General features: G+C 48.9%; 1 protein-coding gene across 1 annotated transcript; it reads right to left on the reverse strand.

Annotated features, from left to right (window-relative positions):
• Positions 1 to 350: 350 nt before the first annotated feature.
• LOC141950099 (E3 ubiquitin-protein ligase RBBP6-like) lies at positions 351 to 4,282 on the reverse strand. Its single transcript, XM_074884500.1, has 3 exons — positions 4,117 to 4,282; positions 1,060 to 1,159; positions 351 to 435 (listed from the first exon to the last, which is right to left on the reverse strand). The coding sequence occupies exons 1-3, from the start codon at positions 4,280 to 4,282 to the stop codon at positions 351 to 353; spliced, it is 351 nt and encodes a 116-aa protein (XP_074740601.1).
• Between the last annotated feature and the right edge of the window lie 12,685 nt (positions 4,283 to 16,967).

The raw sequence follows: 16,967 nt of genomic DNA on the forward strand, positions 1-16,967 counted from the left end.
AAAGAGCACATGACAGCCTATACAAACATACTAGCTCTAGACAGACAGATGTAGAACACAGCACCATTGAATTGTGCAAACCTTGAACCTACCTGATCTAAAAACAATCCTACGTTATCTGTACAACACAAAGTCATTCAGGAAATATTCCAGCATATTCAATACGAAACACAATGCATCACTAGGCACAAATACCAATATTCACATTAGAACTGTGCAAATGGTGGCATTACTCAGTTTTCACTGTGCTGTGAATCAAATACATGGTCTCTACAACATATACTATGTCTTACTGCAGAACAGATTAAGTTAATGTTTGGGAGATTAATACGAGGCTACGTTGTTTAGAATTAAGTGCAATGTGTAGAAAAAAAGTGTGAGGTTGTGTTTTTACATACCGCTTTTGGTGTTCCACTCACTGGCTCAGTTCGAGTTCTAGAGGAAGAAATAAAGGTGATGAGAACTTAGAACAAAGCACTTGTACCCAACCAAAAGCAGTGAAAACAGATTATAAAACCTGAACATCAAAACATTATGATCTGATAGTCTAGTGAATGTGGAAATGTATTTGTATACATAAACTGTTCTCTCTTGGCACATTCAGTGCAACTAAAAAAAAAAAAAAATCCCATTTCTAGTTTGTCAGCAATTACTGTCCGACTTACAGCTCTAGAACACAACAGTGCCAGAGGAAGTCCTCAGATATTTTGTCTCTGCTGTGTAAGCATCAAAACGATGAAGTCTGTGCTACAGCTTTGTGCTCTTACATAACCAACCATCCAAACAGTGACCCTTGGTCTCTCCTCTGTAGCCAGTATGCCAGAAAGCCAGATTTGAGGCGTAAGAATACCTGCCATATCCCACCCCGCCTCCCCCACATGCAAGACACAGTCAAACACTGACAGACTCTTCTGAGAGGGGAACATGCGTATCTCTCTTTACTGTAAAAGCAATAAAAAGAAGAAAGATACACTCCGAATGCCTCTGTAAACTAATCTCCATAAAAAAAGTTAACACACTGCAACCCCTCACAGACTACAGTGCTTTATGGGTACTTACATAACTCGTGTTTTGCTGGTAGTTTTGACTCCTCTAACAGGGACTCTTCTAACAATCACGGAGGAGTTCTTAGGAATCAGGCTGTTATCATCTGTGTATTCTGAAAACAACACCAATACAGAAGAAAACATTAGTCAGTTCGTAAGAATGTATATTAATATGTAATTACATAGCACTTGAGAGAACCCCTTCACAGACAGAAAAGCAGAATTTTATATGTAACATGGCCCTTCTGTCATCTCAACACACTAACAGGACCTTTCAAGAAGTCTTCAGGTTTGAGAATCAAACACCAGCAGCAAAACCTTTTCCATTCTTTTCAAACACTTTGGATGCCAGCAGCAAAATGGTCTCAGAGGTCACTAAAGGAGAGTCTGCTCATGCCTGAGGTTCTTTCCTGACCTAGCTCAAGTTGCTTTTGCTTCTGTTAGGCTACAAACCCGAGAGATCTTTGGAGAGAAACAAACCACAGCAAAGTCTCACCTGCATAAACCAGAGTCTAAAGTCTGACCAGCTTGCCCTGCAACAAAGCAGGCGCTCGGCTAAAGCATGCAAACTCTGTGCCGCTGCTTTCCGAGCTGTTCACTAAAAACGATTCCCCTGTGCTGCGAGTGCTGGGGACTGACAGAACACAGAAGAGAGCCGCCAGCTCTCTGCTTCTCGGGGCTTCATCCATCGACAGCCACACTGTCAGCTGCTCAGGGCTGTACATGCGAATGCAAACGGAACTGGCAGGGCTAGAATTTGGATCACAGAAACCTGAGGGGTTTTTTGAGCTTGCTTTCACACGTAGGGCAGAACTGGCTCCAACTAAAGTGGTGTCTCCTCTCTTAAGCTAATCATCTAGTTTGAAAAAGCCAAAGGGACGTGAATTCTTTCAATTCACTTTTTGCAGAGCAGAGAGACTCAAATGAAATTAATTACGAAGACAAGTCTTCCGAAAAGCCTTTTGAAAGTGTGTGCCTGAAGGTCTCCATGCTTTGCCTTGGCTCACACCGTGTCCGTCTGTTGAAGAGGAGGAGCCACCTGAGACACGTTGACTGAGTGAGCCTCAAATGTAAAGATCTCCCATGAGTGACCTCAAATGTAAAGACATCTCCATGAGAAGTGTTTATGTATTGTACTTACGCAAGCTGGATATGACTAAATGTTTTAAAGCACCGTCAGCAGCCATGCCCTGTAATCTGCCTACAGTCTTAACTATTAAAAGCCCTTACCTTTGCAGGCCGAATCAGAACAATGGCCCGAAAGCCAAAGTTGCTGTGAAAGTACTACTAATGACAAAACCCAAAGCTTTTACAGAAGTCATACCGTGAAACCAACGCCTAGAGCTCTGCTCAAATGGGGAATCTCACCATTACACAGCCACTGTCAGGAAAGGCCTGAGATGGGACTTTTTGATGTTGGAGGAGCTCAAACAGCACTGAGGCTGACAAGCAACGGGGAGATGATGCCAGCTGCAGCTCTGGAAGCCCAAAGCAGCTGTTTCCACCTGCTGAACGGAGTCATACAGAGTGTTCTTTCTGGTCCAGATCACAAACCACTGACTGAGATTTCAGAGGCACAGGATAAGTAACAGTGGCTCCACAAAAAGGCAGGAGTTTGCAACGCCTGTGCCCAGCTGAGGGTTGTGGTAGGTCTGCAGAGGATTGCAGGTGGCAGCACCTCTCCTCGAGGGAGGCTGTGTATATGAGGACAGCAACCAGTGCACTTATTCGCCAGTTCTGCAAGCCTGCAGAGGTCAGCTGGAACATGCACAACAGGTGTATGATGCAGAAAGAGGAATGGGTCCTCTTTTTGTATTTTATGACAATTCATTGACCATTAGAAGAGAAGCATTGACATCTGCCTTCTGAATAGACTGTCCTTGCATGCAGATATATATAGACAGAGAGAGGGATGTTTGTTTTCAATGTACTTGTGAAGTGCACAGGGAGGAGACCTCCAGCCATCTAATACCAGACTGATAGAAAAATGAATTCCCCTTAGAAGTCAATCAGTACACATTTAAATGGATCAACTGAAAACTGAAGAGTGACAATAACCTGGTGAAGTAAAGGCTTTATTTGCACAGGACACTTATCACGGCACATATTTGTATGTGGGACTTGAAGCATCCCACCAGCTGGGTCACTGAGGCAGAGAATTTGTGGAAGAGGGTTTACAAACAGCGGAGTGCGCTGCTGAGGTAGTTCTGTGAAGGGACCTGACACCTGTTGGCTTTCATACATTTATTTTTCCTTCACGTCAATTAATTGAGTTCATTTTGGTGATGAAATCTGTGTCAATGATGAAATCTGGTGAAGTCAAACAATGTAGACTTAAAAGCTAACTTTTTTGGTTTTAAATAGGAAAGGACTAAAGCTGGAGCATTATTCCTGAAGTCCCTGGAAATGTCTGTTTGCTCGCTTTGAATTTAACAGCTGCCAGCTTAGTCTAACAGCTCTCAGACAAAACTGGCATCTGCCAGCAGGAGCCTGTTCCCCACAGGCAGCAACATCCCATGTAGCTGCGGGGCCTTGGCAACTACCAGTGTCACTCTGCCTCGCCACGACTCCACATCTGCAGATTGAGCAGTGACATCACGCTCAACAGGGCTTCTTTTCACGCTTGTCCAAGCAGAGCTCCGACAGAAATGTTCAACAAAGCTGGAGCCAACACCATTGTTGATTCCTACTCCCTTCTAGCACAAAACTTGTTTTACTGCAAGTGATGGCCAGTAAGTGGCTACTGGGCTTTTGCAAGCACTAGACGTTGCACATCGACCACATAGTCTTCTACGCCCAGATCCATGTCTAACAACAGATCGGAACGGCTCTGTGAGGTCCCCGCACAAGCCACAGCTACCGACGGTGGCCGAATCGCACTGTCCCTTCCCACCCCACTGAATCGCTGGCACCGCTTGCCCTCCTGGTTCCCCGCACGCCGGCGGGACGGGCCCCAGGCTGACTCACGCCGTGTGGGGACAAGCCACAGAGAGCAGAGTGTGGCCCCCGCAGGCTGCGGCCGCCACCAGCCGGGCAGTGCCCGAGGCCCCGTGCCCGCCGCCCCACGCACCTTCTCCGGTCTGGGCATTGGATATCTGCAGCTCGCAGTTGGTCACCTTCAGCTTCTGGTGGCTCATGATCTGGCGCTTCAGGTCGCCGAGGGAGATGTGGAGGCCGCTGAAGGTGACCGTGTCATAGTGCAGCAGGGAGAAGAACTTGTAATGCACGCACGGCATGGCTGATGTTCCACTCACTGGCTTGGTTCGAGTTGTAGAGGAAGAAATAAAGGTGATGAGAACTTAGAACAAAGCACTTGTACCCAACCAAAAGCAGTGAAAACAGATTATAAAACCTAAACACCAAAACATTACGTTCTGATATGTTCATTATGTTCTGATGGTAAGGACTTTGTGAGTCCCAGCTGGGAATGGCCGAACAGGCCCATGTGGGCCCAGGACTCAAAAGATGCTGCAAGTCCATCCCAGAGAATGGGATTTTGCCATCTACGTCCCAGTACAGGCATCCAGAAGGTAACTGCTGCCTTTATGACACTATTCAGCAAAAACGTTTATTTTGTTCGGCGCCTCCAAAGCTTACACCAAGCGAATACGGCCAGTGGGTTCCTCTCTCTCCGAGGGCCATCTATTCAGAAGATGAAAAGCCAGGAAAACAATCCCCCGTCTCCGCAAAAGGAGGCTGGTGCTGTGTGAGGAGCCAGGGCTCTGACACGTGTACATTGACCCTCCTGCTCCGAGGGGGAGCCGCTGCCCACGGCTGGGCCACCCGCCACCCCCCGCTGCGCCTCAGGGACTTCACCTCGAGGAACTGCTCTGGCTTCCACAGTTATTAACCTCAGCTACTACTGCCGTGCTTGTCAGAAACCATGCCGGGACACAACTACTGAACAAAACTGACCCGAGTCAGCAGGCAACATTTTGATGGGGCTTTGGAGCCCAACAATAATTAATTGGTCTCTTCCAACCCCACCAAACCCTTAAGCACACGTACTGTTTTACTCAGGTGATAACCACGGGAAGGAGAGGCCACAGTCTCTCCAAATCACCTCGTATCTTTGCTGAAAAATCTGTAGGACCCCTTCAGCCCTGGCCATCTGACCTCAGTGAGACCACCGCTCACCTTGCCCCATGGACGCACCGCTCACATTCACCTGGGTTTTCTTTCAAAAGCTTCACACTACTTCCTTTACTCTTTGTCTCACCTGACTGTTGAACCTTTGTCTACCCTCACTGTTTGGCTGCTCTGAAACTCACAACCTGCAGCTCTGAAGCCAGACAACAAGGGGAAGGCCTGAGGCCAGCGGCCCCGCTCCCAGCACACGCCATCACTGCGGCGCAGGGGCCTGGGATGCACAGAGGAGCTGGGTTCAAGGTGCCGACCTGCGCCCAACGGCTCCCCCAGGCCAAACCCCGCACCAGAACCACCGCTCTGCCCGCGACGAGCGCCGGGAAACACCTTCAGGGCTTCCAGCTGTTTGCGGTGCTCAATTCTGCGTCGTTATTCTTACAGAATCGAAAGGCCGGGGGCCGTGAAACGAGTGCGGCCGCCCAGTTCACCCAGTTCACGCGCAAGGGGTGACCCCGACTGCACCGCAGCCCCTGTGTCCCCTCTGCCACCACCCCCTGGGACCGCGTGCGAGTGACAGCGACCAGATCGGCCCCTGGACCTCCCCCCTCTCCCCGGAGCCTGCCCAGACTGGCCCTGGACCCTCCGGAGGCCCCCCTTGAGCTCCTCCCGGCCCCCAGAGCCCACCTAGACCGGCCCTGGGCCCTCCGGAGCCCCCCTGAGCACCCCGCCCAGAGCCCCCCAAGCCCATCCCCGGGCCCCCCGGAGCCCCCCCCGGCCCCACTCACCGTGGCGGCGGGCAGCTCAGGTCGAAGAGCCGGTGCTCCGGGCGCGGCGAGGGGCAGCTCTGCCGAGGAGCCTGTCGGGTCTGGCTCTGGCTCTGGCCACACCTGGCAGCTGCTGGTGGCACTGGTCACCGTGTCCTGGTGCTGCTCGCTGTCTCCTCCTCCTCCCTGATTGCCTCCTCCTCACTGACTGCCTCCTCCTCCTCCTCACTACTCGCTACCTCTTCACTACTCGCCTCCTCTTCCTCCTCACTACTCGCCTCCTCCTCCTCAAATGATCGCCGCTGCCCTGGCACTGCTGGTTGCATCCCAGGCATTACTAGGACACAATGGGGGCGGGGCTTCGCTTGGCCAATGGCGGCAGTGCTGCCCTGGTTGCTAGGATACTGGGAAGGGGCGGGCCTTCGCTCAGCCAATAGCAGCAGTGCTGCTGCCCAGGTTGCTAGGAGCCGGATGGGGGCGGGGCTTCGCTCAGCCAATGGCGGCAGTGCTGCCCAGCCTTCTTTCTGCCTTTGCTGACTGAAGAATCGCAGTGATGGACAAGGAGCCTGCTGAGGTCCTGACCAGACCGACCCTGACAAAGCCTGGCACTGCCACATAGTGAGAGAGCTGTAAACGTCATTCACGGGAAAAGCTGTGGGGAAAGTCACGAATCATCTCCCATTCTGCAAGCCAAATTCTTGGCTGTTTTCTCACTACTGCTGATTTAACTGTAAATTGCTTCAAAATAACACTTAAATTCTTAACTTTTCACACCAGTAAGCTGTTGGTGCCGTAAGAAAAGCATTGTGCTGAGAAGGCACTAGGAACGTACGGCAATATTTACATATAGACATTTTGTCTTCCCTTAAATGAAGTTATTTTGTAATTTGAAACCTTAGTGGAAGGATTTTTGCTTTTATCCTGATCAGACATTTAAGTGCCAGCCCCCTGCTACAGCTGCAGCAGAAGTATTCAAGCTGTTTCAGCACCAAATTAAACTTTCACTTTCCACTTGGCCGTTATTTTTTCCTTCCTCTTTATTTTTATATTTAAACAAACAGTTTAAGTATTTGCTTACTGGGGAAAAACAGTGCTATCCTTCTCCTATTATGATAAGCTACTGATCTGAAGGGCAGAAGGATGAGACCCCCACGAAGTTATTTAGAAGAGTGGGAAGAATTTGAGAGTCATCAGTTGGATGTACTTTGGCTGGCCAAAACTGAGGAGGGGGAAGAAGCCCTACAGGGAGCTCAAGGGAAGCACAAGAGAGCATCTGGGAGCCAGCAGCGTGATGGGGGCATGAGACAGCGCTGCACTGCCGTGTGTCAGGCACAGTGTTTTCAGGAACTGCAGAGGAGAGTTAATGCCACTGACGAGAGCACAGCTCGTCTGACGTGGTGGCCCTGCTGGTCCTTCACGTACCGAAAGATGAACTGTCCCTGGAAGAACTGGCGAGGACAGCTGTGGGGATCGCTGGGACATGAGAGATGGACATGCGTGCTGGCATCAGGAGTGCGGGATTTGCTTGGGCCAGAAAAGCAAGTGGGGGAAGAGTGGGGTGACTGCTTTACAGCAGAAGAGGGAAATAACACTTAGCGAGAACAGTTACTATCATTGAAGGGTGTGGGCACCTGAAAAAATGTGACTGCCTGACCCTGAGTAACTTTAAGCTGCAAACTGGAAGAAAACTTCTTAATGCTTAGAAGATCTGGGTTCTGTAAGAGCCTTCCAAGGGAAATAAAGAAAGGAGGAAGCAACCAGCCAACCCCTGACTGCTCACTATGGAGCTCAGTCACCTTTTGGTGGGCCTGGAGATCTCTTCCAGTCTCTCCTTCCTCCAAATTAACTGCCTCTGCGGGCATTGCCTTTCAAGATACATGTTCCCTCTTCACTTTTTAATTGCTCTGATGTCTTCTTGTTTGAAACACTGAACTGTTGCTGATCAAGTATTTTGATGGCAAAAAGCGCTATGCTGGCAGGATCGTTTCACTTGTGAGTTGTGCTTAGGTACCAACTCAGATAATGTGGTTTCATATAGCAAGAATTACACTTTTTAACCAGTTAACAAGCACGGGAAGGACTTTACCATGTTTGAACTCCTCTCCCGTTACCACTGGCGTTGATGCAGATCCCTTGTGTGCAGAGTTCTGCTGTGGAGAGCCTGGGGCGAGGATCCCCATTACACGGTACTGATCTGAGGGGTTCATCTCGGATGTTAAAACAATTGTGCTTAGCATCAGTTTAGGTTAGAAGAAAGTTTAAAAGCTTCTGAATTCAATGTTTACACACCTTAGGGTCCTACACTGGTGTATTAAGATAGCTGTCTTTGGGTTGTGTCAGCAGTGCAGGATTTGGCCATTCCCTACACAAGAAAAGCCAGTAACTGTCCATCTAAAACTCTGCCATGTAATTCAGGGTAGGACTGAATGTTGTCAACATAAATCTTATATGAAGAACTACCTCTAGAAATGTTACTACTTCTTTCTGCAAATTAAAATAAACAATAGCTCTTACCATTTTGGAAAAAAAAAAAAAAAAAAAAAAGACGACCTTGTTCACAAGAGCAGAAGCCAAAGCATTTGGACAGAGTGGACATGTGCTTGCTACCAGCATTGCCCAGGAAACCCCACCAAGAAATCCCAGCAGGTTGGAGTAAATGCCATGTCCTAGAGCGGATACACTGCAGTTAGCCTGCAGTCTTTCAATACCCAAGGATATTCCTTCAAATTTGCAGCACCAACTTCACAATCTATAGAATACTCAGTACACTTCAGCCTCCAAGTCAGTTGTTATTGCAGTGCGATGAGGCCAAAACTGTTGGTCCTTAACAGTGATGAGAAAAAGGATCATTACCACACCACTTCCCAAAATACTGCTACTCTGAAATTTGCCTACACTGCTACAGCTACTGCTTCACTCCAACCTCCCTTAAGACAAAATTTCTGCCATTCTTCTAGCACTTGATCTAGCCACATGCACAAACAATACTTTCTTATTCCTCATGGATCAAGCTTTTATACTTAACTTGGCTTTTTTACCATCTGTAGTCAGGTTCCTGATAAGCAATAAAGCACCTTGTCTTGCAGGCACTCCCCTCCTCTCCTCACTCTACTCCCATTAAAAAACACACCCACTCTACCCCATGGACAGACCTTGAATCTAAACTAAAAAACAGGTTTTGTTTGAAAACTGTCATTGAAATGGCTATCCATGGCTGAAGTACTTCTAATGGTCTTATTTCTTCAGCATGAGGTGCCTCTGAAAAGCTTAAAGATTACAAACAATCACCTTACTCATGTTTTTCCCACAGTTTAATTGCACGGAGCGTGAGCCAGAAGTTCTCCTCACTTGGCACTAGATGTAGCATTCCATCGGTAACTCTAAGGGAAAAGCTGAAGGACAGAAGTTCCTAGTAACAGGTACAGGTCTGTTTTATGCTACGCTGGATCAATAGTTTACAGTTTATCGTTCAAATCTATGAAAACAAGTTTGGATTACTCGCTTTGTAGTACGTTCAAAATTACAGATTACACATCACATTCAGTATCCCTCCAGGTAACTGGTGCCCTCAATAGCTTTGTCACAGTTTATAGACTATCACCAACCATTTTTAATAAGGCCTTTCTAGAGGATTCCGAAAGCCAGGTTTCTCTCGACAGCCAGGAACAACTAAACCAGTCACTGTTAAACAGCGAGCAAGTTAGGCTTTGGGTATTTTAAAATATTTTTTTTTTTTTTTATGAACTACCACACATTCTCCTCTATCAAGTGCTCTCCCTATTCACCTGAAGCAGTCTCTGGCAAACTGGAACAATGCACACACCCTGATCCAAGAAACATGAAATACAGGTCTATCTAAACACACAGCTCCTTGAAACATCTAAATTTAAGCCCACTCACCACCTCCTCAGATCTCAAGTACACAGGAGATCAGCTTATGCACCTCGTACAGAAACTGGAGTTGTGTCATGTGCATTTTAGACCAACTTCTGTAACACTTTCTTCTTAAAGATGTGTAAATATGCTCACCATTTAAGCTCAGTATACATCTCCTATCCAGGCTTCTCAGCTGCCAGTCATCTCCGAGATCAAGATTATCAGAAACAGTTTGCACAGACGGTCTTGCAAACACCAGATCAATCTTAAGAGGAAAAAAAGTGCCAACCGTGAGTTAGAATGCTGCACTGTTTGTGAACAGCACACCAGTGGGGGACAGTTAGTCAAGTCTAGAAAGAGTGGTTAACATTTGTATTTAGAACTATGTGACTATAGATACATCTCCCAAGAGATTTATTTGCCAAAAAAACTCAAGAAAATTGCTAGAAGTTCCACATTTTATTTACAAAACCCTTCATTTACAAAACCCCCTTTCTAAGCTAGGGAAAGGAAGGGGATTTTAAGTTGAAAAAGATTACTCTAAACTTAGAATTTCCATTAAAAGGGAACTTAAAATTAACCATAGAATTCAGACGTAAGTTCAACCACCTCAGCTACACTTCAGCAAAGGAGAGAGCACTTTCTCTATGCAGTAAGCCCTTTTGATCCTGAAGCATCTGGTTCATAGCACAGTCTGAGGCAAGAAAGTTATTCTGTGAATGTCTGCACCAGACAAAGGCCACAAGAAGGTCACGGAACAAGTGACTTCATGAGAGTGGTACCAAGCAGTGACTTGCTTAGGTACTACAGCACGCAGGTCTCCAGTCACCGTATAAGAGGCAGTCAAGATACAAGGATTCCTGCAGCTGACAAACCCAGGCAGGAGTCACATGAGTACTTTTACTTGTCATTTTCCAGATTGCTTGTCTCATGACCACTTCTGCACAGTCCCTGGCAGATAAGTGCCGTTCCAGCAGGCTCCCCCGCTCTAAGCACAGGGCAGAAAGGGGTGTCCCTGATCTCCCCCCACCTGCCAAACTCCCTGGGGGCTTATTTTCCTATCAGCTCCCATTTTACTGCAGTGTCTTCTCCTGGGATCGGCTCTGGCCAGGCTGTTTAATTACAGTTCCTAAATACACTCTAAGGTACCAATAACCTTGTAAAACAGCATGGTCACAGCTCCCTGGAGAAGTTCTCCTGTTCCAAAGGAAGAACAAAAGCAAAACGCTTACCTCAAAGCCATCAAACTCAAACTTGACAACTGGTACAGACGCATCTTCAACTGCCTGTAAAGGAGTGGATGACTGTGTAAGAAAATATTTTTTGCTACTTTCATGTTCTTTCTAAACTGTGATAAACTACAGAATTTACACTGCTAAACTACTTAGTATAACAACCGAGTTGCTTCCAAACCAAAAAAAATTGTTAGTAAGTTACAAGCAGTATGGCACTAGTACGGTCTAATACTGGCTTTAAAAAGTTCCTTAGCCAAGAGATTCAGAGGCTGATCCTGCGCTGTAATGAACCAGCAGTGCACAACGAGCCATCAGTGTCAGTGCTGGTAAGGCACTTACCTTGGCCGTGAGGAAGAAAAGTCAGAGATTTCTGTCGCTATCTTACCACTGGTTAACATCCAGAGAAATCGAAAAAGTTCTGTCCACACCTTCAGCATGCACTAGTCTTCCTTATTTTGATTTTCTACCATGCCTGAGGGGCTGTCAGATACCTTATGGGACAGTTTTCAGTGCTGCAGACCCCTTGTCAGAACGGTGCCGCAGCCCACTGAGAGTCTGTTCTCAGGGGACAGTCATCCCAGCAAAGGCTCATTTGCTGTGCACATGAAGTCTGTCCAAATGTCTGCACGAGGAAGACCAGGCTAAGAGGAACACTTCTCAGGAGCTCAGTGTCACAGGCGAGGTGCCCAGTACATCAACCGGGGGTGATTTCACAAAGCAGTTTGCACGTTCACAGCGCAGCCCCTACTCACTTGATGTCAAGCTGACAGCGTGCGTCCCTTCCACAATGTCTGGGGCTGAGTGGCCAGAGAGGAACAGGACCAGGGCAGAATGAACTAGAGGTCCTAAAGTGCATCCAGAGGGACACCACGGCAAAGGCGCTGACAGAAGCCTTTCCACATCACCTTTAACTGCCTTAGATTTCAGGCTGCCCCTTCTTCTTCCTGCCCCTTACTAGACCTAAGATTAAGGCAAGGCTCCTAGGGACAACCCTGCTTTCTGATACAGCTGACTCATTCTCAAACCACGGGCAGGGGAGAAGTGTACTGATACAAGGAAATGATCACCTGCTTTGCACCTTATTTACTTATAGCAACTTATAGCAACTTATAATGATTTCTGAATATTGCTTAATAATCCTGCTTGCCCTGACTGTTCTGTGAAAGCTTACCAAGGGCTACTGCTACTGTGTTCATCAAAACAAAGCAGTTTTCTGTGGAAAATTACCAAGAACTACAATGTTCAGCAAAAATAAGAGACATGTCCTTGGAAACCAGATGGGTTCTAGCAAGTTTAGTCTTTGTAGTGGATAGATAGCCATGTATGGGCGGTAGAAATTAATAGACTGGTGCTTTTAGATAAGATAGAGGTGGTAAACCAGTGGGAACCACTCTTGTTGTTCAAGAAATTGGCCAAGAGAATCTGCACATGCTCCAAGGAAAAGTACAAGGTGAGGAGGACTGTGAGCCTTCCTCCAACAGACCCCCAGAGACGCCCACCAGGAGGCAATGCGCAGGTGCAAAGAGAACATAAACTGCTGACACCAGCCTCTAGAGCTAACCCAGCCTCACTTATGCATATGGATATTTGTGTTATGTGATCCAATGAATATGTATATCCACACTCTAGAAGTTTCTGGTAAAATGTGCTGTTGGGGTGCAAGCTTTGGGGAGAAATCCCCTTGCACCCTGGCGCCAGACTGGTGCTTTATAAATCTCTGCGAGTTGTAGAGTCTGTTTCTGGGAACCAGGTCAAACAGAAATTCTGGGGTAAAACTGGGGGATTTGGTGGTCAAACATCGATCTGGGGACCAAGGGCGATTTTGGGGTGAAAAGGCGGGGTTTGGGATCACGGGGACTCACCCTGTAGCACCCAGCTGAGGGTGGCCCCGGTGATGGTGGAGGTGCCGTCCCCCACCCCCACGGCGTCCCAGCACTGGTACTGGAGGCCGTTGGAGCTGATGCTCTTGGGGTACCCCTGGAGCAGCAGCGCCTGCGGGGGGGGGGGGGGGTACACAGGTACCCCTGGGACTCCCAGGAATCCCAAATCCCCCCTGCAACCCACCCAAACTGCATTTGCCACCCCCAGGTCCCTCCAAAACACCCTCAGCCCCCCCAACCCTCCCCAACCTCCTTAGTGCCCCCCCCAGATCCTATTGGCCCCCCAGTTCTCCATTTTACCCCCCAAAACCCCAAATATCTCCCCGGGACCCTACCAGCCCACCCCCAGGACTCCCCGAAGCCCCATTAGCCCCCCCAGGAGACCCCCAGTACCCCAATAACACCCCCCAAGCACCAAGACCCTCCCCCAGACCCAAATACCTCCCTCAAGACACCCCCAGAAGCCCAATATCTCCCCCAGAACCCCCTCCAGGATGTCCCCAATCCCCCCCCCTCAGACACCAATATCTCCCACAAGACCCCCCCCGAGGACCCCAATAACCCTCCCAAACCCCTCCAGGACCCCACCCCCCCACGACTCCATTACACTCCCTCTAGGACCCAGATAACCCGCCCAGGGCCCCAATAACCCCCACAACTCCCACAGAATCCCAATAACACCCCCCCAATAATCCCCCCAGGTCCCCAATCCCCCCTCACGGCACAGGCAGGAGTGTGGGCAGGTGCTGGGGGGGACACAACGTGCTGGAGCCCCTCCGGGGGTCCCCCTGGCCCCCACAGGGCCTACTTCCTGCCGACAGTCTGCCAGGGCTCTATGGTCTGCAGTGAGGCGGCCTAGGCAGGAGGTCCTCCAGCTCTCTGGGGTCTGCACTGAGGGATGTTCCAGGCAGAGGTTTGGTTCACCCAGCAAGTGGGAATTCCTCCTTTTAAAACACTTGCTTTGTTCTGGATGGCTGAAGGAATTTTTCTCCTGCAAAGGTGGCACCAGAACCAGCACCAGCCCCAGAGCCATCACTAGAGGTGGTGTCCCCGGCCTAGCAGTGGGTGAGTGCAGGGGCTGGGGCCAATTTCCCTGGAGGGGGTGGTGGGATCGCCGGGAAAGGGGAAGCTTTGGTCTAAAAACCCAATTAATTTTTCATGGTTCTGATTTTTTTTTCAAGAAAAAGGTTTGTTGTCACAGTTCAGGCTGTTCAGACGTTCTGATGTGTGACTGTGCTTGTCCTTTTACCTTGAACTTGGTGGGTTTTGCTGTCTGTAAGGGTCTGTTGTGTCTGCGGGGTTTATCTGTCAGGTTACCCCAGGGAAAGTGAATTTTAGCCCTTTATTTTTACTACAAGTGTGAAAGCAGTGACGCATTTAATATTTTCTGCTCTCTGTGGTGATTTGGGCTGGGTGGGTTCAGTCTGATGAAACCCTCAGAGTGGTGCTTCAGAGGGTGCCAGTCACCAGAGCCAAGAGGTGCTCATCAGAAACCGGCATTAAGCCCGAGGGTGAGAGCTGGCCCAGGTGGGCTCTTGCCTTCTGGTTGTGGGACAGTTTTTCCCAGCTCGGAGGTGCTGGGACAGATGGGGGGGGGGGGGGTGAGCAGGGGGGTGTGCTGGAGCCCAGCCCCTTTGCAGAGCCCTGCTGCTCCTCTGGCTTTCTGGACAAAGTTCAGTTTCTGTGCTGAGCTTCTAATTTGCACCTTTCCCAAAAGACAAATCCTGTTTGTTTCAAGTTGGAACGACCTGCTCTCCGCTTTCAGAAAAGTATCTCTTGACATCTGCAGGCAGAGCAGAAATCTCACACAATGAAGGTACAAGAAGTAATTGAAAAGTAATTAAAGGACAAGTTTCTGTGTGCTGGGATCCTGGGAGTGCTTCTGGTTGGGAAATCCGGCAGCACCACTTGCTCTGAGCCTGCAAACAGCCGGCAGAGCTCCTGCCGTGGGTGGCACTGCTTCAGCCTCCCCCGTCAGCTGCTCCTTCACCTCCACCTCTCTGCTCTGCACCAGCTCTGCATGAAATAGTCGCTTTTCACTGCATGTGGCTGTGGATTGCTGTAAACGTAATGTAACCAGTTGCCACGGTGTTTCTTTTCAAGCTTGTCCCGCCTGATGTGCTGTCAGTCTGCAGATCGTCACCTCGTTCCTAGGTGAGTGTTGGGGCTTCTCCTGGGGTCTCCTGTGCATCTTCTTAAATGTTGACAAAATGCCTGTGTGGAAATAGAATTAATCATCAGAATATTGATAAGGAAGAATTAATCAAGATTTAAACAAAATAAGTCTCCTGTCCAGAACACTTGTGTAGTTCATCTTGCCTGTTTTTTCTTCCTGTCACCTTCAAGCTCCTGTTCAGTTCTGCTGTGCCCTGCATCTCTGCTCTTTCTCATCCCCATTTCATGTAGCCAGGCAGACTGACTTCCTCTTCCTCCTTTTCCCTGGTTTTGTCCCTGTGAAATCTGTTTTCTGTAACTGCCTGGTCTTTATGGAAACACATTTAGAAACTGCTCTCGCAGGTTCCCCCCTTTCAGGAGGTGCCTGTGGCTGCAGGGATGCCGTGTGAAGCAGGTGGGACAGGGCTGGCGTCTGCTCCGGGTCGGGGTTTGCACCCCTCGGGTGCTGCGGAGAGGCAGGGTGCTGCGGGCTCGCGGCGGTCGCTCGGGTTGGGAGCAGAACCTGGTCTTTGGGGAAAATGTGAGTTTTCCTGAAGTGACTCCCTGTCCCTAAGGCTGGCTGGCGGCCTGCAGCCGGCGTGTGCCCTGTGCCGGGGAGCTGGCCGGGGGGCTGTCAGGGGAGCGGAGAGGTCTGACAGCACCTTCCTGGAGCGCTGGCTGGGACAGGCTGGGGAGGGCTTGAGCTTTGTGTGTGGTGGTCAGGGGAGGCCATGCAGAAGGTGGAGCCGGCTCGTCTGATCGACCTTTTGAGGCAATTCCTGTTGGGGATTGAGGTTTTAAGACAGTTAACTGAAATCTTGCTTTATAAGTTATTGCTGATCGATATGAAAAATGCAACACCTCAGAATGGCAGTGCTCAGAGGGGGGCTGCATCTGGATCCAGGGGATGCTCCTCTGTCCTTAGAACTTAAGGAAGGAAGCTTGCAGGTGTCAGTAGTGCTGCTGCTGAGGGGATTGGGTTTTCCAGAGCTGGGGAGCAGATTCTTACCCTGTCTATACTGCGTCTGCACTGTGAAGGCTTGTGCACAGTAATGCCTTGCTGTCTGTCCCTTCTGTTTCAGAGCTCTGCTGTCAGTTCTTTAATACCCTGCTCTGGTTACTGTTGTCATGGTCCTGTTTTCCTTCATCCTTCACTGACCTTGCTGAGCAGCAGGCATCTGAAGGTGGTGATGAAAATGTGATGGATCAGGAGAGGCAGCAGGACCACTGGCAGTGAGAGAGTTTGTCAGGTGTTCAGTGTCACAGGAGAAGCAGCTGAGAGGTTTCAGAATGGTGATCTGTTTGAAGAGGGGTCACACAGATTCACCAGGACACCATGAAGTTTAAGTTTGTGTTATAAAGGGATTTTCCACTCTAAACCTCGGGCAAGTAGCAGTTATTTCTTGGTATATTAAAAGCAGTTAGAATTTCCTCTACTACTTGTGCCATTACCAGGTGTTGAAGTGGCAGCTGACAACCCCAGAGGTCTCGCTTCTGTCTCACCACCTTCCACCTCACACCATCTGTTCCTGTGTGGTTCGGCTGTGTGCATTGCTGAAGTGCCTGCACACATTCCTCTCTATCCCATTGTTTCCTACAGGAAAAATGGAATTGGGAACAGTCGCACTTGGGGGATTCCATCCTGGGCAGGCAATGGGATGTGCCTGAAACTGTAGTTTGACTGTGTGGGGAATTATTGTGTAGAAAAGCCCTTGGTTAGTGGAATAATTCTCTGTTGGAATAAATCTGACTCTGGGCAGCGGAATGGGATATTTACCTTGTGACACAGAGGTACCTCTCGGGCAAAGCCAAATACTAAGAGATTTTTTTTATGAATGTTCATTTTCATTCTGATTTCATGCTGTCTGAACTGTTTTGTCGAATCCTGACTGTTCTCCCCAGCTGTCCATCACCCACTCTCATGTT

This window comes from Strix uralensis, chromosome 15 (genome assembly GCF_047716275.1).
Source record: "Strix uralensis isolate ZFMK-TIS-50842 chromosome 15, bStrUra1, whole genome shotgun sequence".
NCBI lineage: Eukaryota > Metazoa > Chordata > Aves > Strigiformes > Strigidae > Strix > Strix uralensis.

Bases quoted from the DNA above. Each gene is read 5' to 3' on its own strand.
- LOC141950099 (XM_074884500.1), bottom strand. From the start codon at position 4,282: ATGCCGTGCGTGCATTACAAGTTCTTCTCCCTGCTGCACTATGACACG. The intron at 1,160-4,116 runs GTGCGTGGGGCG...TGTTGTTTTCAG, and splicing joins CAATGCCCAGACCGGAGAAG to AATACACAGATGATAACAGC. The intron at 436-1,059 runs GTAAGTACCCAT...TTCTTCCTCTAG, and splicing joins ACCAGCAAAACACGAGTTAT to AACTCGAACTGAGCCAGTGA.